Source organism: Typopeltis vanoorti, chromosome 15, assembly GCF_054136105.1.
Source record: "Typopeltis vanoorti isolate ZY-2024b chromosome 15, IOZ_Tvanoo_1.0, whole genome shotgun sequence".
NCBI lineage: Eukaryota > Metazoa > Arthropoda > Arachnida > Uropygi > Thelyphonidae > Typopeltis > Typopeltis vanoorti.
The window spans coordinates 2,964,233-2,988,688 of NC_143563.1; the positions used below are offsets into that span (position 1 = coordinate 2,964,233).

The 24,456-nt window shown below is 37.9% G+C and overlaps 1 protein-coding gene across 2 annotated transcripts in view; it reads right to left on the reverse strand.

Annotated features, from left to right (window-relative positions):
- Window positions 1–24,456, reverse strand: part of LOC150098312 (uncharacterized) — a 733,595-nt gene that overhangs the window by 377,567 nt on the left and 331,572 nt on the right. For both annotated transcript variants that reach the window (XM_090404774.1, XM_090404775.1), the window contains exon 25: window positions 4,665–4,718. In XM_090404774.1, the coding sequence (XP_090260900.1) occupies window positions 4,665–4,718 (54 nt within the window). The remainder of the gene's footprint in view (window positions 1–4,664; window positions 4,719–24,456) is intronic.

Consider the following 24,456-nt stretch of genomic DNA (forward strand, 5'->3'; position numbering starts at 1 on the left):
AATATAGGAAACTATTGAATGTTCAACATTCATAGTGACTCATCAACTTAGTCACTCTCCTCTGAACCCTCTCCACAACCTCCTCATCTCCAAGGAATCCAGGTGACCCAAACTGAGCACAGTAATCCAAATGTAGAAGTATCAACGCTTTATAAAGGGGAATAATAACCTCTTTATCTCTGGATGTTAGTGTGTTCCTCAATAACCAAGTAATCCTATGTGTAATCTTGGACACCTTAGCAATGTGTCCTCTGAACTTCATCTCCCTATCCACCAACAGCCCTAAGTCCCTAGCCTCATCAATCTGTTCCATCAATACTGGTACTGTTCCATCAATGTAGTACACAGCTGGTAATCTTTTAATCCCAAAATGCATAACTTTACACTTTTCCACATTGAACTGACATCCATTACCGTTTGCCAACTTATTTAAATCATCGTGCAAACTCTCAACATCAGCTTGATTTTTTTATTGCGCTACCCAACTTTGCATCATCATCAAACTGAATATCTCCCTTTAAGCCATTTCCTATATCATTTATGTACAAATTAAACAACAATGGCCCAAGCACAGAGCCCTGAGGCACACCACTGGTCACTTGCCTCATCCTGGACTCTGCTTCTCCATACACCACCTTCTGGTATCTCTCCCTGAGCCATTCTCCTATCCATATCACCAGTTTAGTATCCATCTGCTCCAATTTGTGCAACAGAATTCCATGGGGTATCCTGTCAAAAGCCTTAGCAAAATCGAAGTACCACTGTGTAGCCATTTCCTTTGTCCAAATCAGATGTCATTCTATTATAAAAATTTAATAAATTGCTAATCAAAGATTATTAATCAAAGATTTGTAATATTTTTGATATCTCTACTAGAAAGGCTTATACATTGGCTATTCATAACTATCATTTTTGAAAAAATTATAATTCATAATGTATACTCATTATGAATTATAGGGTAATCAAAATTAAGTATCCCTGTTTAAGACCTTTTGGAGTGTCACCCAGTGATCTGAATGCTGTGAAACTTTGCAAGAATACACTATTCATCATGCAAATTTCACCACCAGAGGCACTCTGTGGTGTACCAAATGTAGATGTAGTAATTTTTCTGTGTGTGTGTGTGTGTAAGAAGGTGAAAAGTGACAAAAGCATAAATAACTCATTTTTATTCCCTTCCATTATGCATTCATGGGCTATACTGTCCAATGTGTTACCTTCCTGGTATGCTACCAACTGCATCCTTTGTACAGAGGCAGGACAGCCAATATCAGAATTTCTGAACACATGGAATACATCCAGTTCCACCATTACAGCCAATCTGAACTTGCTGACACTCACCACAATATATCTTGTGGTGACTGTTCAAATCATCATCATTAGTGTTCTGTCTCTTGACAAGTCCAATGGTATAACTCAGCAGATTCTCTTCCTCCAATTTCCTCTGTCTCTTGCTTCTTCTTTCGTTTCCTGATATCCTCTTGTGCCCATTATATCATCAAGCATCATTAGTCTTCTCCTTCCTCTTGGTTGCTTTCCTTCAATTTTCCCTTCTATCATTCTTTTCAGTAGGCTGTTTCCTCTTAATACATCTCCTATTCAGTTATGCTTTCTTCTTCTTATGGTCTTTAATAAATTCCTTTCTTCTTCAGCTCTTTGTAATACTTCTTCGTTGGTGATTTTTTTCAGTCCACTTTATTTTCTCCATTCTTCTCCATAACCACATTTCAAATGCCTTCAACATTTTAACTTCTTTCTTCCTAATTGTCCACGTTTCTGACCCATATAAGGTCATACTCCAAATATAACACTTAATAAGCGTTTTTTTAAGATATTTATTCATTTTATTAATAAATAAATTTTTCTTGCTATAAAATGCATATTTTCCTTTGTTAATTCTTTCTTTTATTTTCATGTCACATTTTCCATTTTATTGTATTATACTACCAAGGTATTTGTATAGTCTCACTTGCTCTACACTTTCTCCATTCATCCTCACCTTAACACTTCCTGGTTTCCTGGAGACTCTCATCACTTTTGTTTTCTTTGTGCTAATTTTCATACCATATTTCTTGCATATACTTTAAAATTTTTGCATTAGGTGCTGCAGTTCATCTTCAGTATTAGCTAATATTGCTTGATCATCTGCAAATCTAATATTTTGTATTGTCCATCCTCCAATAGTGATTCCTCTTTTCTCTTCATCAAATGCTTCTTTTATAATTTCTTCTGCACATATATCGAAGAACATCGGTGACAGGCAGCTTCCCTGTCTTACAACTCTGCCAATCACACATTTTTTAGTTTTTCCTGCTTTTGTCTTTATTATGGCTATCTGGTTCATATATAATTCAGCTATTAACCTTTGGTCTCTCCAATCTAAACCTATTTTGAATAACATTTCCATCAGATTTTCCCATTTCACCATGTCAAATGCTTTTTCAAGGTCGACGAAACATATATAAACTTCTTTATTTACTTCTATATTCCTTTCGCATATGGTCCTCATTACTCCAATTGCATCTCTAGTTCCTCTGTCTTCTAAATCCAAATTGATCATCCCCCAGAAAATACTCCACTCTATTATACAATCATTGATTTAATATTCTTAGGTACTTTGGAGGCATGTGAGAGTATGCTTATAGTTCTGTAGTCACTGCACCTAGCAGGATTGTTTTTCTATTCAATTGGTATAAGAATACTCTCTGTGAAATCTTTAGGCCATACTCCTATTTTGTAAATGAGGTTCCAGAGGTTCCATATTTCTGTTATACCTTTGTCCTCTAGTTGTTTTAGGATTTCACTAGGTATTCCATTCACTCCTTCCATCTTTCCACTTTTTAAATCCTTAATTGCTGTTGCTACTCGTCTCTTTAGTATTTCATTTAGTATTTGTTGAGATTTCATTTTGCTCTTCCAATTCAATTTTTGTTGATCTTTAGTTTTTTGCATAAAGTTCTTCGATGTATTCCTTCCATCTTTTGCCTTGTATTTCGATATCATAAATCAATTTTCCTTGCTTATCTTCTAATGGCAGATTTCTTATGCTTTTTTTTTAATATTTGTAATTTCTTTTGCTTTTTCAAACATTTTATCATATCGCCCCGTTTTATCCATTTCTTCAATTTCTTTACATTCTGCTTTTTTTGTCCAAATATGAGAGGCTATTCCTGGAATGTGTCTCATCCTTGAGAAAATTTCCAAACCTTAACAAATTTGGGTTAATGAAACTGCCCAAATTTGGGAAGCACTCATCCTTAGATCTTCAGCCCAATGGCCAAGAGTGTGGTCCACTGGAGGACACCATTTTGGACTCTAGCCTACTTTGGTTGCTTTCTTCAGCCTCAGTTATCAAATATTAGTGCCTGCATGCACACATTTGACAGCAATTAAATTACGCTGTCATCTTCAGATGACAACGTAATGCTGCCAAAATATTGAAAGTATTAATTAAAGTTATCATAATTAATATTGAGTATGATTTGTAATTTCCTGAAAAATGAGTTACTTTTGATATAAATAAAATTAGTTAGTTAGTATAAATCGTTTTGTTTAAGTTTAATGAACAGTAAATAGGATAAGTAACTATGATATAGATTCATGTATTCATTCAATCACATGCCATCTCTGGTCACAAGATTGGTGGCTATAATTCCTATCAATCAATGAGCCTCTTATTTTGGTTTACTCTTCATCTTGTTTGTTTGTAACTTTTAATATCCAACTAATGCATATTGTTCTTATTTTATTTATTTATTGGTATGTAGTTTCCTCCCTTTTCTCCCCCATCCCTATTGGGGTAAGTTGAGCCCCCCCCCTCATGGGGAATTAAGTATTTGTGACTGTAGATCTATGTGTTTTCCATAACAGGGCCAGTTAGTTTGCCTGTTCTGGGGTACAAAAAACCTGAGTTTCGATGAGAAAAAAATCCCCTACCTTCATATGAGACCGGCTAACTGAGCTTTCATCGAAAAAGACCAGATAAATGTTCCTCGTGTCATGGACAGGAATCGAACCAAGGTCTTTCTGACTAAAGGGCTTCATCTACATCAACTGAGCTATGGAGGCTCATTGTTCTTATTACTAACCAAAGATTCCGAGCCATCACTTTTTTCTCCAATGTTTCCCCAACAGTGTATGTTTCTGAGCATATATCTTAATGCAGATTAAATTACATTATTACAATTAAATTACATTGACGTTCTTGCTGCAATTATTCGTTCTATGTTAAGAGAGGCTGATCTGAATATTAATATTTGTATTGTTTTTATTTCTTGTCCACATTTTACATCATAAGTCTTACCATAAGATATTTGTCAATTTGTTCTATGGGGTGGTCTTTTAAAGTTATGTTTAAATTTTTATTCATCCCTTTATCTGTTATTTCAGTTTTCCAGTTAATTAATTCCAGGTATTGAATTTATCACACTTTGCTGTTTGTTTATTAATTAACAGAATTAGTTTTTTAATAGAGCACAGGTTAGTTAATTAACAAGTTTGCAAACCTTCTTCATTGCCAATGATTCCATCACTGGAAATAAAGAAGACACCACCATATCACCTATATATGATTTGGAGTATTTAAATGTTATTATTTATAATTAATACTACAAGTATTCTAAAACATAATCAATTATACTGAATTCACTTTTTTAAATACATACAACAGGGCCTGTTTCTCCAGGATTACCATCATTCCCATCTTTTCCTCGATCACCCTAATGGAAGAAAAAGTATAACAATAATAATTATTATTAATGCATTTTTGAAAATTATGGAGACAACTACCGTGTTTGAATAAAAACTTTGGTTTAATATAACTAAAATCTATAATTCGACGTTCCGACCTTTATGTCAAGGTCATCTTCTGGAGCGTACAAATATACAAAAGAAACAAGCTATACTACAATCAAACTGGTTCGTTAAAGACACTGACCAACCGCTACCACAATTGTTGGCCTGACCTCTGGTGGGAAAAAAAAAAAAAAATTAAAATTAAAAATAAAAATTAAAAAATTATACATCAACGCTAGAGTCCTATTATTTGTGTTGTCTACTATATACATATATTAACATCATTCCAGCCAGTTGGAGTGGAATGGTTTCTAATACTAGTGGATTGGCTAGAGTCCTGATTTATGTTGAATCTTTCATATTAGGTTGGCTGAATGTGTGCCATCCAGATCCTTGGAATTTTCATACCATCTTTGTTATTGATATTTGAGTGGTTTATCAGGATTTCGCAGGATTCCTTAAATTTTCTTTCGTACCAGGTTTTTATGCAGTGTAAGGAGCAGGTGCTTTTTTTCCAGTTGATTTGGTGTAAGGTGTTAAGTGCGTGGTCTGAGAGGCCTGCTCCACCATAATGGTTATATTTGATGTGTCTAATGTGTTCTTTCTTGCGTATAGGGATTGTCCATCCTGTTTCACCAATGTACAGTAAGTTACAGGTGCAGCGGATGCAATAGACTCCAGGATGTGCTAATGGGAGGAGAGGATCTTTAGAGGAGCTGAATATGGTTTTAAGTTTAGTGGGTGGTTTAAAGGTGGCATTGAGGTTATAATGTTGTAGGACTCTGTTGATTTTTTCTGATAGCCCTTTAATGTATGGGATGGCTATGGTTTTACTGTAATCTAGATTCATTTTTGTTGTGGTTTTATAGAGTATTTTATTGACAGTATTTTTGTTATAGCCATTATTTATGAATGTGTCACTAATGATTTTTAGTTCTTGTTTCAGAGCTTGCTGGTTAGAGCAAATAGTTGTGGCTCTGTTTTTAAGGGTGTTAATGACTCCATATTTTTGTGCTGGGTGGTGGTATGAATTCGCATGTATGTATTGGCCCGTGTGTGTTGGTTTTCGGTAGACCGTGAAGGATAGACTGCCTGAAGGAAGACGTGTAACTAGTGTGTCTAGGAATGGAAGCGAATTTTGGTTTTCGATTTTGATGGTAAATTTTATGCGTTGGTGTTGTTTGTTTAGGTGGCTGAGGAATGTGTTTAACGTTTGTCGCCCATGCGGCCAGATCGCGAACACGTTGTCGACGTATCTGAGCCAGACTGTCGGTCGTAGCTTGGTGGAATCAAGAGCCCTTTGCTCAAAGGTTTACATGTAGAAGTTGGCGATTGGGGAGGATAATGGTGAGCCCATGGCTGTACCTTCCTTTTGTAGGTAGAATTTGTTTTGCCACAGGAAGTAACCGGACTTTAGTATGTGGGCAAAGAGGGCCGTAATGTCGGGTGGAAATTTGTTCTGTAGTAGAAGAATTGTGTCATTGATGGGGACATTAGTGAAAAGGGCAGAAACGTCAAAACTGACTAATAAGTCATCTTTGTCGAGTGTTATGTTTTTGATTTTGTTTATAAAGTGTTGTGTGTTTTTTATGTAGGAGGGGGGAATGACCAACCAACTCTTTGAGTGTTGCCGCTAATTTCTTGGCTAGGTGGTAATTGGGACTGTCTATTCCTTCCACGATTGGTCGAAGGGGCACATTTTGTTTGTGTATTTTCGGAACCCCATATATTCTGGGGGGGTCGGGCGTAGTGGGGTTTGAGATTTTTAACCGTGTCTGGTAGCCAAGAAGTGACGGACTTTAGTAGTTTTTCTGTTTTATCCTTTATTCTTTTTGTTGGGTTATAATTTACCATTTTATATGTGTTGTTATCGGCTACTAGTTGGTTCATTTGCAGTATGTATGTTGACCTGTCAAGGACAACAGTGGCACTGCCTTTATCCGCTTTCGTTATTATTATGTTTTGTTTGGCTTTTAATGATTTAATTGCTACTAATTCTGTTTTAGTCAGGTTGTTCTGTATGGTTTTCTGGGTATTTAGGACATTACTGGTTTCTAGTCATATTTTATCTGCTATATTGTTAGGTAGGGATCTGATGCCTCTTTCAATGTGGTAGATAAAATCCAATTTGTTTACCTTTTTCGGTGCTATTGTGTAGTTCAGTCCTTTATTCAGTAGCGTAAGTTCGCCGTTGTTCAGGGTGTGGCTTGATAGGTTAATCACATGGTTCTTGCTTGTCGGTGGTTGGTCGCTCCTTGTCTCCCTTGTTTGTTGTTCATTGTTGTTTCTCGGGGAGGAAGTCCTCTGATTGGATGGATTCCTGTGATTCGCCGCCATATTTTGCCGTTGTTTCAAACTGTGGAATTTTTTCTTGAGTTTTTCTTTATTCTTTTCCAGGGCATGCTTGGCCGAATTGTCAGTAATTCTTTCAAGTGTTTGTAGAATGTCTGGATTAACATAGTTCGATAGTTCTGATTGTAATTTAGAAACCAGATTTTGTGTTGTAGCTAGGTTGGGCTGTTTGAATCTGTTCTCTAAGCATTGCTTTTTCTGTGCGGTCATAGATACGGAGTGCCTTAGCGAACGTAAATTTCTTTTTTAGCCTGATGCAGATCGGAATAAGGTTATTGTCTCTGCATCTTTTAAAAAAGGCCAGCCGATTGATCAAGAGAGAAATACGAATCTTTAGCTTACCATAGCGATTGCAGCGCTTGTGGGTATCATTTCCATAGATGATCTGAATCCTTTCTTTTAGGCTTGCACGGTGATCCGAATGCATTTTTGAAAATTATGGAGACAACTACCGTGTTTGAATAAAAACTTTGGTTTAATATAACTAAAATCTACAATTCGACGTTTCGACCTTTATGTCAAGGTCATCTTCTGGAGCGTACAAATATACACAAGAAACAAGCTACACTACAATCAAACTGGTTCGTTAAAGACACTGACCAACCGCTACCACAATTGTTGGCCTGACCTCTGGTGGAAAAAAAAAAAAAAGAAAAAAAATTCAAATTAAAAATAAAAATTAAAAAATTATACATCAACGCTAGAGTCCTATTATTTGTGTTGTCTACTATATACATATATTAACATCATTCCAACTTTGCATCATCTGCAAATAGCTGAATATCTCCAGCCAAATCTTCACCAATATTGATAATATAGAAGTTAAACAGTAATCGCCCTAAAACAGATCCCTGAGGCACACACACCACTAGTGACATTCCTTTTCCGGAAAATTGCTCCCCCATACACAACTTGCTGATACCTATCAGATAGCCAGTCTCTGATCCAATGGGCTAATCCAATATCCAACCCCATATTCTTACCATCTTCTCATGAGTTTTATTTAGCTGCTTTTAAACACAGCTTAGATCTTTTATATTTTTCTCTCTATTAATTGTCTCCGTAGCGCAAATGGAAGAACGAAGGTACGTTGCACCCTTTGATTAGAAAAGGCCTAAGTTCGATTCTCGTCATGATGGGAGGAATCTTTATGTGGACTTTTTCAATTGAAGGTGAGTTAGCTGATCTCATACGGAGGTAGTAGGGTTTTTTCCTCCCGGAAACTCGGGTTTTTCATCCCACATACAGACAAATCGGCCCTTTAGAACACACGCAATTTACAGACAAAAATACTAGCCGTCGTGGTGGTGGTGCCCAGTAGATGGCATCGATGTAGGTGATTGGTAGTAGAGGGTCAGTGCAGTGGTGGAGACGGAGTGTTGTATAGTAGGTATCCTCCCGCGATGAGGCTTCGGACTCCTTGGAGGTGTCACGAATAATAATAATTCTTTTACAGCATCTGCCAACTTATTTGCTAGGAAATTGTATTTCCTAGAAATAAGAAAGCAGTATGCTTTCTTCTTTTCCAGGACTGTTTTTAAACTTATTGTGTCCACCATGGTGTTCTTATTTTTCTATCCTTGCTGACAACTTGACCACATACCTAGCTGAATCAATCAATGTCTTCTTCTTCAGAGTTTGCCACTGATACTCCAAGGTTTGGCTCTTGTTTTCAATTTGTTTTATTTATTTTTAATAATGTTTGTGTTGTCGAGTCTACAATTTACCTGTAAAAGCTGCTGAACATGGAAATGCATAAAAGTTTTGCAAGGACTACACTGCATAATTCAGAAAGCTGGGTGAGAAAGTAAATGTTTAATGTAAATGAGAGAGAGTTATGGGAATGGCAGAAGAGGAGAGAACAGGAAGAGTAGAAGAGAGGGAATGAGAGAGTTATGGGAATGGTAGATGACTTCAAATGCAAGCCAATGAATGCAAGCCATAGAGATCTTAGAGTTTCTAACTATAAAAAGGAAATTAAAACTGAATGTCAGAATAACAAAGTAATTTTCCTTCTGAGTGTTTCAGGAAAAAAAATTATGTAGTATTCATAAGATGAGGTATGAAAATTTGTGGAAGAAAAACTTAGAGAAGAACATGCTGAATGCAAGCCAAATATAAGTTGTGTTGATTAACTTTTTGTGTTGTGATAAATAGTTGAGAATTGTGGGAATATAACAAGGATCTGCACTTAAGTTTTATAGATTTCTCAAAGGTATAGGAGAATATGCTCAGAGAAAAGCTTTTAAACACATTATCTTTACAAGCTGTATTTAAGTTTTGGAAAAAGCATATCAAAAGATGTCAAGAGAAAAGTTGCTCTAAACACTACATAGTCTATATTTAAATTGTAAGTCATTTACAATTGAATTGAGTAAAGTATAGGAAAGTGGTGGTCTGTAAAATGAGGTAGACAATGAGGGGGCACCAACCTCTACTCTAATTCATCATCCATATAAATTACATTATGAAAGAAAGTGGCATTAAACCTGATATCAGAATTGGAGATATTGAACTAAGCTCTTTACATTATGCAGATGCAGTCTTAAACAAAGAGCCAGTAAAAGTCGCCAAGATTATTTAACTAAAACTGAATAACACTTGTAACAAATTTGACATGAAGAATAGCAATGAAGTCACCAAAACTATGAAAACAGGCATCCTTTCTTTGAATGTAACACGGTGATCAGCAATCATTTTGATAAATTATGGTGGCTACTGCTGTGCTCAGGATAATTACTCTAATTGCCTGATATTTTGACCTTTATATTCAGGTCATCTGGAGTATATACATATACACTGCTTGATAAGAAGTCAATGATGACTGCAACAATCCCACAGTACATACTTTCCAGAAGCATAAAATAGCGATCAATGAGCATTTTGGACCATTCATTCTGTAGGCACCCTTTCTGAGGTCCTGGATTGTTGTGGGGCAGATGTCCACTGACCTCACCCAACACTCCAGTTCATCCCCCAGATGTTCAGTTGGGTTGCGATCAGGGCTGTGTGGAGATCAATCAAGTGTGATGACATTCATGTCCACAAACCATGCAGTTACAGCAGCAGTCTTATGAGACAGTGTATTGTCTTGCTGAAAGAGACAATGGTCAGTTCTGCCACAAAGTAGGAAGCATTGTATTGTCCAGAATGTTCATATACCTCTCAGAGTTCTGTTCATGGCACGTGTAAGGCCAAACCAGGAAAAACAGGACCATACTATCACACCAACATTTTCAAATTTCATAGTTGGGGTGATACACTCTGGTAAGAGATGTTCACCTGGCATCCACCAACCCACAAGCCATCAATCTGCTCGTTAGAGGGTGTAGTGTAATTCATCACTCCATAACACATCTTTCCAAGCTTCCACATTACAGTGGACATGCTCTTTGCACCACTGAAGATGATGATGCATGCTAGTTTGGGTAATGTGAAGCTTGCGTATTGTCCTATCAGTCATGCCATGGAAACTCACATCGTGAGCCTCGGTTCTGAATGGTTTTGTGCAGATTCATGTTCCAGTTGATGCCCAGATCTCTACATTTAATGTGTCGACCAATGAAAGTAGAGAGTAGAAAGTATGAGAGTAGAATATGTGTTATCCACATTCTTGAGATTTTTAGACCATCATTATTCTTAATATTATAGAAGTTGATTAGAATTTCACAGGTCTCCTTAAATTTGTGCTCATACTATGTTTCGGTGTGATGTAATGAACAGGTGCCTTTCTGGTCAATTCTATTATTATTATTATGAAACAACTCCAAGGAGTCTAATGCTTCATCACTTGAGGGCACTCAACTCCACTCTGCTATAAACATCTCACAGTCTCCCACTATACACAACTACCATCATCTACTGCCCATCACGATCACCAACATTATTGTCTGTAAACTGCATGTTCTGATGGCCAATTTGCCTGTACACAGGAAGAAAAACCTGAGTTTTGGGGAGACCAAATCATGTTACCTCTGTATGAGATCAGCTAACTAACCTTCAACTGAAAAAGTCCATATAAAGATTCCTTTTGTTACAACAAGAAAACTCAGGCCTTTTCCAATCAAAGTGTGCAATGTACTGTCTTTCTTCCAATTGCACTATGGAGGCACTTATAGAGTATTTAGAGCATGATCAGAAGGCTAAATTTACCATAATTATTAAATTTAATAAATCAACTGTGCAACCAGTTTCGCCTGTATAAGGTAGGTTACAGGCATTGATGATAGTATGCTTGAGATTGGACCAGGGGTGGAATGGGATGCCTCGGAGGAGTTGAGTAAGTTGTTTAAAGGTGGCATCAAGGTTGTAATTGTGTAGTATTCTGTTTATTTTATATGACATCCCTTAAATGTATGGATTGGCTATAGTTTTATTGTAATTTAGTTTATCTTTATTATTGGGGCAGTCTTGTGAAGAATTTTGTTGATAGTATTTTTGCTATAGCCATCTTTTATTAATTACTGCTGATAATTTTTCATGCTTATGCTATTGCTGTATTAAAAATAATAAAAGATAACAAGAATATTGTTATTCTTGGAGGAGTTGAGTTGAGTAAGTTGTTTAAAGGTGGCATCAAGGTTGTAATTGTGTAATATTCTGTTTATTTTATATGACATCCCTTAAATGTATGGATTGGCTATAGTTTTATTGTAATTTAGTTTATCTTTATTATTGGGGCAGTCTTGTGAAGAATTTTGTTGATAGTATTTTTGCTGTAGCCATCTTTTAGGAATTACTGCTGATAATTTTTCATGCTTATGCTATTGCTGTATTAAAAATAATAAAAGATAACAAGAATATTTTTTTACTGGCTGTGCTATATAAAAAATAAGATTATAGCTTTCATGTAGGTTTATTTTATTTTATTCTTTTTTTCACTAGAGTAGAGGCCAGTAGAATAAGAGCTGATCAACCTAAACTTAGCATACTGTTTGCATTGCAATGTAATGTAGTGTAATGCAATGCAATGTAATGTAACGGTGAACGTGGTGGGGAATTTGAGCTGTGCTGAAAAAAAAGTGCTTTTTATGATACAGGCATTGTATCATAAAAACATCGGTGAATAGTGTGACTTCTGTCGGATTTGCTGAGTTGTTTTTCTGTAATACAAGTTTCCTTCAGTGGTTGTTTTTGGAGTTAGTTGTTGTCACTATATTGTGTATTTTTGATGACAGAGAAGACGAAGTAGGAATTGGAAGCATAGAGGTGGAAGAAAAGACAAAGATAACATAAGTTTACATTATTTAGATATTTAGTATACTTAAATATGTTTTATACTTATAGTTATACTCAGGCCCGACTGGTGGCATGTGCGAAGTGTGCAATATAAACAGGCTTCGCAGAAGAAAAGGCGCCTAAAAGATGCCAAAAATATGAGATAAGAGTTTAAACGAACAACGAATGGTATATAATTATGAATGTACATCGTCTTCCATTCAGGCCCTTTCAGATCTTCCCAGAAACGAACAAATAAATTCTGAAATTTTATCCTGGATCCGATTATTTTTGATAAAAATTTACGAAAATCTACCTAGAATAGTTCTTTATTTTTTGATGTATTATAAATCAGCTTATGATTAATTGTTGAGTTCCGTGTAAGGGCCGTATCCCAATTTTAACCGGATCGGATGCATGTGGTCTGGCCCTAAAAGTCGACTTACTACTGATAACTCATTCTTCTCATCATTCAAGCCTGTTATATTAGTGGGCTGTTAGCGCGCTCTCAGCAACACAAAATAATCGGCGAACTCTCGAGTCTAATGCAAAGCATTCTTGTAAAATTCTCTTATCTATTTTCGTTGAATCTTCAAAATTAATTTATTTATTAATGCAAAATTAATGTAAAGAATATTTGAATAAATCTCTTAACTTTATATTACTATTTTATATTATTTTGAAAATTTATATAACTTGAAAAAATTTATATAAGCAGAACTAATCCATAGGTAACATTATACTGTAAAGCAGTTTTCATTTGTTTTTCATTTCCTGTTCGTTTTATTCACACTTCATTCAAAAAAAACTTTTTTGGAAAGGCGGCAAACATTAATCGCACACACAAGAAAAATACTATGCGCTGGTCCTGGTGATACTCCCTTCTACTTATTGAGTGTTTAGTTGTAATAGTTCCTCGACACTATTTTGAATAATTGCGGCAGCGGCAGCTAAAATTGCAAATGGCATATCACCAAGTCCTCCACCATTTAAGGATTCCATTTTGCGTGATATAATATAGGATTTTGTAGCATGAAGGACATGTGGAATGTATGCATACTGTTGGTTGTATATGTGGCAGGTAAGAGAAGGGAAAATACGTATATGCGCAAAATGCAGACAATGGGAGGAACTTGGTGAGTTAGAGATGCCTATAACTGACCTCGTTGAGTCAAAGGCGGGAGATTCTCCACGTAGAGAGATGAGTGGTATGATAAAGGGTGAGAATAGAGAGAGAAATATGAATAAAATAATGAGAGTGGGAAGTGTGGAAAGGTTGAATGATTGGTTGGAAGTTTTGGAGATGGTCTCAATTCGGAAGACGAATGGCAAATAAGAGTGGCTGACTTGCAGAGAGAGATAGATGAACTGAAAGAACAGGTGGAATATCTAGTAAATGAGATGAGAAGTGTGAAAGATGAGAGAATAGGATAAGTGGAAGAGAGGGAATAAGAGAGAGATATGGGAATGATAGAAGAGGAGAGAATGGAAACAGTAGGAGAGAGGGAATGAGAAGAATGCGAGGGAGCACTGTTACCAGGGATACAATAATGTGAGAAAGGCAGGTAAGTAGGGGTACACAGTAAGAAAGTGTTAGAGGAGAGAGAGTGAGGGATGTATGGGAGCAATCGAGGAACAGGGTGGTAAGAGGTGTAATATATGGGAACTCAATGATCTGTGGTGTGCAAGAAAGGATGAATGAGGAGTGTTTGCCTGGAGGAATAATAGAAAGTGTGGCAATGGCAATAAAGAGGGGTGAAAGGGTGGATGAGATGATTGTGATGGTAGGAACGAATTACTTGAGAGACAATATAAATTGGGCAGCAAGAGATAATGAGATTCTTGCTTGAGGTTGTACGAAGAAGAGGCAGAGAGGAGAGATAGTCTGCGTGTTGCCTAGGTATGATAGCAGCGAGCTAAGCAGAAGAGCAGTAATATTGAATAACATAATAGCTAGAATGTGTAAGAAGAGAGGATTGAAATATGTCGATATTTAGAGGGCGTTTGAGGACAGAAAGGACTTGTAATGGAGAGACCACTTGAATTTGAATAAGGAAGGACGTAGAATCTGGAGAGATTGCGGTTCAGAACGAGTTGGTGTGTCAATACTAGGAAACTAGAATGCCCAAGGTGGATGGTAGAAGGGGTGGCTTCTTGTGGTAATGGATACTTGGGAGAAGGGGATGACATCAGGTAATGCTGAGCCCAGTGGATTCTAGAGGGGATACTGCTGGATAGAGAACCAGTGGCATTTTTATGCTTTATACTAATGCCAGTAGTCTCTAGAATACAGGAGAGGAATTGGTGGCACTGATATCATCAGCCTGGCCCAAGATTATTGGGATCACTGAGATGTAGTTGACAGAAGAGGATATAATAACAGGAACAGATGTAGCAAGGTACAGCATTTTTCAGCAGGATAGGAAGGGAAAGCATGGTGGTAGAGTACTGCTTATGATAAGTGACGACTTATGTCCTCTAAGAGTGGAGGCTTTAGAAGGCAGTAACACTAATGATTTTGAAAGCATATGGTGTGAGGTAGAGATGGTCAACACGGGATATTTAGTGGGGTGTTGCTAAAAACCAAGGAGCACAGAGGGTGGGGACCAGGAGAGGTTTAGACAGTTGAGCTTGGCAAGTGCATGAAGAATGATTGTTATGGGAGATTTTAACTACAGTAGTATAAATTGGGGAGACGAAGATGCATATAGCAATAATGGAATGGAATTTCTAGAATTCTTAAGGGACAAATGTCTTAGGCAACATGTAATAGAAGGAACAAGAGGTTCAAGGTTTTGGATTTGGTCACAGCATTAGAAGAGTTGATAATAACTGAGATGACATCTCTACCACCAGTTGGAGAGAGTGACCATGTGGTTTTGACTTGGAAGATAAATAGACATGCAGGAGTATCAAAGAGACGGGAATGTATGTGGAATTATAAGGCAGGTGATTACAATAGTCTTAGACATCAACTTGGGGAAGTTTCATGGATGGAGGAATTGGAAGGCCAGGATATCATTAGTGCTTGGAAAATTGTGAAGGAATACCAAGGTTGTACCACCTTACCCCAGTCCTGAAGATACTTTCAGGCACAAACTTCGTTTGCTCACACTTGGATAAAGGATTAAACTAAATTTATTATATTCTAACCAAGTGAAAAATAAACTTTCAATATTTTTTGATTAATTTGTTGGCAATTTTAAAAGATGTACAGACAGCAATCTTATTCCTAACTGTGTTAAGCTAAAAAGGAAATTCACTTTGGCAAAAACACTAAAAATTTATAACCATACAGAGGATGCTTAGAGAGCAGATTCAAACTAAATGCAAAAACTTAGCACTTGCTCAAAACTAGGTTCTAAATTTAAAACTGGAACTTTAAGTTATTTAATTACAGAAATTTGGGATGTCTTTGAAAGGATTACTGCCAACTCAGAAAAAATATTGAAAACTTTGGAAACAAATAGAGGAAACCTTATGGAGAAATTTCTTAGATTGAAATAGCGACAAAATTTAGACATCATCCTTTTCTTATGAATCTCTTGCTTAATAAGATTACTCATCCATTTGACTCTTACTCTATTTATTCTTTGAGCTCTCGGGACACGTTCTGATTATTATTATTACTACTACTACTACCACGGGCTACTCCAGGAGTCCTTAGACTCATCGAGGGAGGCCCTAAACATCATGTTCACGCAGCTGTTCAACATTCTCACAGTATCTATCATACCTTGCCTTGAACTCGCTCACTGTCATAGCACCCACAACAGACTCTGGCAGCTTATTCCACTCATTTACCACTCTAAAAGTAAAGAACCCAGCTCTAACACCCCTGCTAACCACGCTCTTGCCCAGCTTCCATGGGTGTCCCCTAGTTCTCCCACCACCAGTCCTGATCTCAAAAATATCATCTGAATTAATCCTATAGAATCCTTTTAGCAATTTGAATGTCTCAATCATGTCTCCCCTTTTCCGCCTATCAACTAGTTTCTGCAACCCACAAATCTTCAACCTGTTCTCATATGGTTCATTCCATAGACCTGCTATCATCTTAGTCACTCGCCTCTGGATCCTCTCAACCTCCTCCCCATCAAGAAGGAACCGAGGTGACCAAATCTGGGCACAGTAGTCGAGATGAGGTCTTATCAGGGCTCGGTACAGAGGTACAATAACTTGTTTTTCTCTGCTCGTCAAGGTATTTTTCAACAACCAAGTGAGTTGATGAGCTGATTTAGCTACTTTCGCAATGTGCCCCCTAAACTTCATCTCCCTATCCACCAACACTCCCAAGTCCCTGGCCTCATCAATCTCTTGGAGTACAGTTCCACCAATGTGGTATACTGCTGCTAATCTTTTCACTCCGAAATGCATAACCTTACATTTTGTCACATTAAATTGACATCTATTCTCCTTAGTCCAGAACTCCAATCTATCTAAGTCATCTTGCAAGACTTTGACATCTTCTGCATTCACTATCGCCCTACCCAACTTTGCATCATCAGCGAACAAATGAACTGTTCCACTTAGACCCTTCCCTATATCGTTAATGAACAGATTAAACAGCAGTGGTCCAAGAACAGAACCCTGTGGCACACCACTAGTTACAGGCCGTTTTTTGGACTCTACTCCTGAATAAACTACTCTTTGATATCTCTCCATCAACCACCCAGCTATCCATCTCACCAACCCTATATCCATTCCCATATGTTGTAGTTTACGGATTAGAATTCCATGTGGTATCCTGTCAAACGCCTTTGCCGGGTCCAGCACTATCACTGTAAACCCATTTCCCTTATCCAGTTCAGCCGTCACCTTGTTATAAAACTTGAGCAAGTTACTGAGGCATGATCTACCCTTCACAAAGCCATGCTGTCCTCTGTACAGTATCTCATTTTCATCAATCCATTCCTGTATTTTTCCTTTGACTACTTTCTCCAAGACCTTGACAACGACTCCTGATATGCTGATCGGTCGGTAATTTGCAACCATAGTCTTGGATCCTCCTTTATGCAGTGAAACTATTTTCCCCTCTTTCCACGCCTTCAGGATATATCGTTCTGATATATCACATCATTTAAGTATTGCTTAATTGCTTCCCATGCACTATTGATATTCTTTCCAGCAAGCAACCAATCCCATTCCACTGAACTCAGTATATTCCTCAGTTGGTCATAATTTCCTGCTTTGTAGTTCAGCATGTAACCTTTTCTGAATGGAACATTCATAAACTTAGTCACTTCCCAAGTGAGTACCGCATAATCACTGTCACCAACCCGAGGCAGAATAGTTATGTCTTTAATCGAAATGTCCTCTGACACTATAATTACATCTAACATTCTTTGACCTCGAGATTCTTCTGTTACATGCTGCTTGTGGAAATTGTCCCACATCAGCTCAATAAATGCATTTTCTTTCTTCTCAGAAGATTCTACTGCTACTCAATCAATATTTGGATAATTAAATTTTCCCATTATGATTAAGAGCCTCCGTAGCTCAGCCAGTATAGATGAAGCTCTTTGGTCGGAAAGACCTGGGTTCGATTCCTGTCCATGACGTGAGGAACCTTTATCTGGTCTCTTTCGACTAAAGGTGAATTAGCCTGTCTCATATGGAGTAGGGTTTTTTTTTCACCTGGAAAACTCAGGTTTTTCATTCCCCAGAACAGGCAAATCAGCCCCGTGAACACACACATGGATCACAGTCATGAATACGTCACAGCCATATGCCAGTCCTGAGCTGAAATAAAATTGGGGGGTTGGGGAAAGCAATGGTAAACTACCCTGTAAAAATCTCGCTAGGAATACTTTGTGGGCCTACAAAGTCACCTATGGTCGGAAATGACTGAAAGGGAAAATCAGTCAACCAGTCATTATGCTTACTTTTTTCGTGCTCATCTTTTCTATTTGGTGATGCATTTCTTCATCGCTAGCAACTGCTCCTCCAGGTGTGTAACAACACCCCACTTTGTAATTGATCTTGTTAGATTCTACCTCACACCAGATTGCTTCAAACTTACTGCCACATGAAATACTCTTAGTAGTAGAACTACAATTATAGGTCTCAATTTTTACTGGATTCAAGTCATTCAATATCATTAACAGCATGCTCCCTCCTATGCTATCCTATCCTTTCTATGTCAGTTCAGTGACAAACTTGCAATGTGATAATCTATCAAAAGCCTTTGCAGAATTTAAGTATACCACTGTATATGCATCTCCCTTGGTAAAATGCAATCACCCCTTTACCATCCCATGCTGACAAGCACAAAGATTAGAAATGTTGTATCCTATCTCTCACCAACCTCTCTAATACCTTAACTACAACTGCAGATATATAGATCATCCTATAATTAGTTGCCTTATCACTACCTTTGTGAAGTGAAACAATTTTGCCTTTCTTCTACCCCTTTGGGATATGACTGTTGCATGACTCTCCTTAAACAAGTAGGCCAAGGCTGATGCTAACTGCTTGGAACATTCCTTTTAGATAAATGGTGATATGTCATTAAGTCCTATTATCTTAGATAATAGGACTTAATGACATATCAATTATAGAATAAATGAGGAAAAGAGCAGAAGAAGGTAATTTTTTATGGCATTTCTACAATAAGGAAAGTATTTCATGAAAGCACAATAAAATTTTTTTTCCCTGGTTATTCTTATTAGAACAATGAGTAGAAGTCAAGTAATTATTATGGGAGATTTCAATTCAGAGACAGACTAGAAAGAAAACAGATTATATGGCAGGAAGGAAATGGAATTTATCCACTTACTGAGAGATGATTACTTAAAGCAGAATGATATGGATAGAACTAGAGTATGGGAGTGCTGGATCTTGTTATAGGATCAGAAGACCTGCCCAAAACTAAGGTGATCCTGGTGTTCAGGCTTATATGTTGATTCTCCAGTATCGAATTGTTTAAAGAAATGGACAACACAGACTTGATAATGACTAAAAATATTTAATTATTATTTCATATATTTCACCCAAGTTAAATTGGCATCTTCATGGATTAATGCAATGGTATTAAACATGTGCATGCAGGCACACTTCAGAAACAAAGAAGAAAATATGAGAGATACAGGGAAACCTAAAGTCCTATGATTAAATAACCTATTAGCTTTGGTTGGGTATTCTTGGAAATTGGGCTGACTATCTGAAGATGAGGGTTTCCCCACATGAGGAGTTGTCTGATACAACCATATTTGTTTTTAGGTTGGGATGGTTGGTAAGAGCTATATTAGATTCGAGATAAAGCCTCTCAAATTTAAATACTCTTCTGCAGAATAAAGTGGATTTTCCCACCAGATCCTGTGCCAGGTATCCAGGACATGGCCTGCTAATCCTGAGTGGCCATAGTAGTGGAATCGAATGTAATCCTGGTGCTCTGCTATACAGATGTTGGCTGTCCTGACTATTTTTCCATAATTGTTGGAGATGGAGGAAATAAGAGATCTTGGGGTGATAGTGGATAAGGATCTAAAATTTAGGGGACACATTGCCAAAATTGTGAGGACAACACAAAGAATTCTGGGAATGATGTGGAGGACACTGACTTATAGAAGTAAGGACATTTTTGTTCCATTGTATAAGGCTTTGATTAGGCTACACATGGACTTCTGTGCACAGATTTGGTCACCTGGTTTTCAAAAGGACAAATAGATGTTGGAAAGGGTCCAGAGATGACTTACTAAGGTAGTTTCTGGTAATTAGTTTACGGAATTAACAACACATATAAAGTATATTAATTAAAGGTAACTTTAATGAATAACTTCTATATTTCGGCAACGTCACATTACCATCTTCAGGAACATAAAGATATGGTATGTGCACTCAGGAACTAACACAAAGCAAATGAGGAAGAAAGCAAGAAGCTAATATTGTTCCTAAAGTCCTAATGGTGCCCACTTGCGGGCTAATTTGGTAGTCTTGGCAGTTGGGCTCAAGTTCTCATAATGAAAGTCTCCCAAATTTGGGGCAGTTTCATGCACCCAAATTTGTTGAGGTTAGGAACGTTTTTTAGAGCTGCTGAAGATTCTTTGAATAATCTTTCGTATTTAAACTTGCCACAATGAATTATTTTTGTTTTCTTCCAATGAATTTTATGGTGGGTATCTAAGGCATGGTCTGCCAGCCCAGAGCGGCTGTACTGGTGAAACCGGATGTAGTCTTGGTGTTCTGAAATCCTGATATTTGTTGTTCTGCCTGTTTGGCCAAAGTAGGACAATTTGCAGCTGCAAGGGACCTGGTATACACCAGGTAGGTCTAGGGGAAGTGGTTGGTCTTTGGTAGAGCGGATAAGGGATGCCAACTTTTTATATGGTCTGTAACAGGAAGTAAGGTCATATTTTTTGAGGATATTGGTTATTTTCTCAGAGGTGCCCTGGATCTAGGGGATGGTGATAGACTTGGTGTAATCTTTATTGTGGAGGGGGGGAGGGGGGTTGTGGTTTACTGGTTTTAGTATTTTTTGGATTTTTTGGGGGTTATAGCCATTGCCTAAGAAAGTGTTGAGGATGTGGTTTAGTTCAGTAGTCAGGGCCTTGTCATCTGAGCAGATTAATTTTGCCCTGTTATATAGTGTTTTTATAACCCCATATTGTTGTGAGGGGGGGGGGGATTGCTGGTGAATGTATCTGCCAGTGTGAGTGGGTTTTCTGTAAACAGAGAAAACCAAAGAGCCATCAAGCTGGCAGGTGATTAAAGTGTCTAGGAAGGGGAGGGTGTTGTTTTCCTCTTTTTCTATGGTGAATTGGACTCTGGGGTGTTGGTTGTTTAAGTGTGTTAGGAAGGAGTGGTGCGTGTCTGAGCCATGTAGCCAAATAGCAAACACATCATCCACATAACGAACCCAAATAGTGGGTTTTTGTGGGGCGGAGTTTAAGGCTTTCTCTTCAAATGTTTCCATAAAGAAATTGGCCAAGGGTGGGGAAAGTGGTGAACCCATGGCTGTCCCCTCTATCTGTTTGTAGAACTTTCCTTGCCAAACGAAATAGCCTGAGTTCATTGTGAACTGAAATAGGGCTGAGATATCGGGAAGAAACTTGGCTTGGATGAGCTCAAGGGTTTCTTTGAGTGGGACATTAGTGAATAGGGAGGAGACGTCAAAACTGACCATTATGTCAGTGTGTTGGAGTGTGAGGTTTTCTATACTGGCTTTAAAGTGGGCTGAGTTTTTTATGTGTGATGGTGTGTTGCCAGTGTAGTGTGTGAGCGTTTTGGCTAAATGTTTGGCTAATTTATATGTGGGGGAATCAATGCCATCCACTATGGGACGCAATGGCACATTTTGTTTATGTATTTTTGGGAGTCCATATAATCGGGGGGGGTCTAGAGTTATAAGGTTTAAGTTTGTTGGTGACTTCCACAGGCCAAGACGTGACTTTCTTAAGGAGTCTGTGGATAGTTCTAATCTGAGAGCTGGTCGGATTATATTCAGTGGGGGAGGTAAGTAGTACGGTCTAGTACTAAAGAATTTAGCTTACCTTTGTAGTCTTTTTGATTGATCACCACGTGGCGCTTCCCTTATCAGCTTTGGAGATTACTATTTTTTTGTTGTTTTTCAATTCTTGTAGGGCTGAATATTCATTTTTGGATAAGTTGGATTTTGGATGTTTGGCTTTAGTGAGAACACCGACTACATCCAGTCTTACGTTGTTGGCGATATGGTTAAGCAGGTTGCGAATTCCACGCTCTATTCGGATCATGATTTCTTCAGCAGGTATCCTTTTAGGAGCTAGGGCAAAATTGTGACCACGTGAAAGTGCGGTGAGTGCTTCAGGCTTTAAAACTGCCGATGAGAGGTTGACTACAGTGTTGAGTGGTGGCTGGGGTATGGAAGTAGAAGTCTTTGTCAGGTTTTCGTATTTTTTCACGTGCCGACTACGTATTTTTTCGAATTCCTTTCTTGCCGATGCGCATGAGTTCATCTTAGAAAAAGAGGAAAACAACACCCTCCCCTTCCTAGACACTTTAATCACCCGCCAGCTTGATGGATCTTTGGTTTTCTCTGTTTACAGAAAACCCACCCACACTGGCAGATACATTCACCAGCAATCCCCCCTCCCTCCCTCACAACAATATGGGGTGATAAAAACACTATATAACAGGGCAAAATTAATCTGCTCAGATGACAAGGCCCTGACTATTGAACTAAACCACATCCTCAAACACTTTCTTAGCCAATGGCTATAACCCCCAAAAAAATCCAAAAAATACTAAAACCTGTAAACCACAACCCCCCTCCCCCCTCTACAATAAAGATTACACCAAGTCTATCACCATCCCCTACATCCAGGGCACCTCTGAGAAAATAACCAATATCCTCAAAAAATATGACCTTACTTCCTGTTACAGACCATATAAAAAGTTGGCATCCCTTATCCGCTCTACCAAAGACCAACCACTTCCCCTAGACCTACCTGATGTATACCAGGTCCCTTGCAGCTGCAAATTGTCCTACTTTGGCCAAACAGGCAGAACAACAAATATCAGGATTTCAGAACACCAAGACTACATCTGGTTTCACCAGTACAGCCGCTCTGGGCTGGCAGACCATGCCTTAGATACCCACCATAAAATTCGTTGGAAGAAAACAAAAATAATTCATCGCAGCAAGCTTAAATACGAAAGATTATTCAAAGAATAATCTTTCGTATTTACTACCAAATTAGCCCACAAGACTACCAAATTAGCCCACAAGAGGGCACCATTAGGACTTTAGGAACAATATTAGTTTCTTGCTTTCTTCCTCATTTGCTTTGTGTTAGTTCCTGAGTGCACATACCATATCTTTATGTTCCTGAAGATGGCAATGTGACGTTGCCGAAATATAGAAGTTATTCATTAAAGTTACGTTTAATTAATATACTTTATATGCGTTGTTAATTCCGTAAACTAATTACCAGTTATGTCTAACCAACGTATAAGTCTTGCTACTAGAATTAAGGTAGTTTCTGCCCTCTGGAATATTGAATATGAGGAAAGATTGAGAATATGAAATTTACAGAGTCTAGCGGATAGGAGGAAGAGGGGTGATATGGTAGAGACCTATAAGTTAGTAAGGGGTTGTTATAGGATCAATAATGGAGAGGTTTCACAGCAAATGGTGGAAGATCAGAGGAGAAGCAGAGGACATCCCTGGAAGCTGTATAAGGAGGGTGTGAGCAGAGGAGTGAGAGAAAGGTTTTTTTTGCATGCAGAGTTGTGAATGATTGGAATGCCTTGCCTGAGAATGTTGGTGTCTGTAGAGAATTTGACTGTGTTTAAGACACTATATGATTGATGACTGTGTGAATGACAAAAATACCTCCTAGATGAGTTTTTAACTCCATGGGATCTTGGGATAATAATAATAAGAAGAAGAAAGGTTGCAGCTGCAAGGTACCTGGTAGCTGGTCTCTGGAGGAGTGAATAAGGGCTGCCAGCTTGTTTTGTTGTCACAAGATTTTAATATATTTTTTATCTTTTTTGCACGGTTAGCCTAGTGGCTTTGTGCTTTGCAACCATATGCCAGGGAAGGAATGTCCTAGGTTTGATTCCCGTCGATGACGTGAAGTGCTTAAGGATCTTCCTCAGTCATAGCCAAGTTAGCCGGTCTTGGCGTGGACAGCAGAGTTTTTTCCACCAGTTTATCTGGGATTTTTCATCCCGCAAGCAGGCAAATTAGCTCTGTGAACATACATGGAATCTACAGTCATAAATACTTAATCCCCTATGAGGTGCTCAACTCGCCCCAATAGGGACAGGGGAGAAAAGGGAGGAAACACCATACGAATAAATAAATAAAATATCTTTTTTAACATCTCAGCCACCTTTTTTGAGATGCAACAGATAAAGGGGATGGTAATGGATTTGTTGTAATCTATGTTTGGGAAGGGGATCAGCAGTGTTGAATATGTGGTGCTAAAATTATTTTATTTGGTGGGAGGTTTAGTGTTTGGCCAAAAAAGTGTTTTTTATATGGGTGAGCTCTGTGGTGAGTGGAGTGTTATCTGAGCAAATTAATTTTGCCCAGTGGACCAAGGTTTTTACAGTTCCAAATTGTTGGGAGGGGGATTAATGTGACTGTTGATGGATGTATCTACC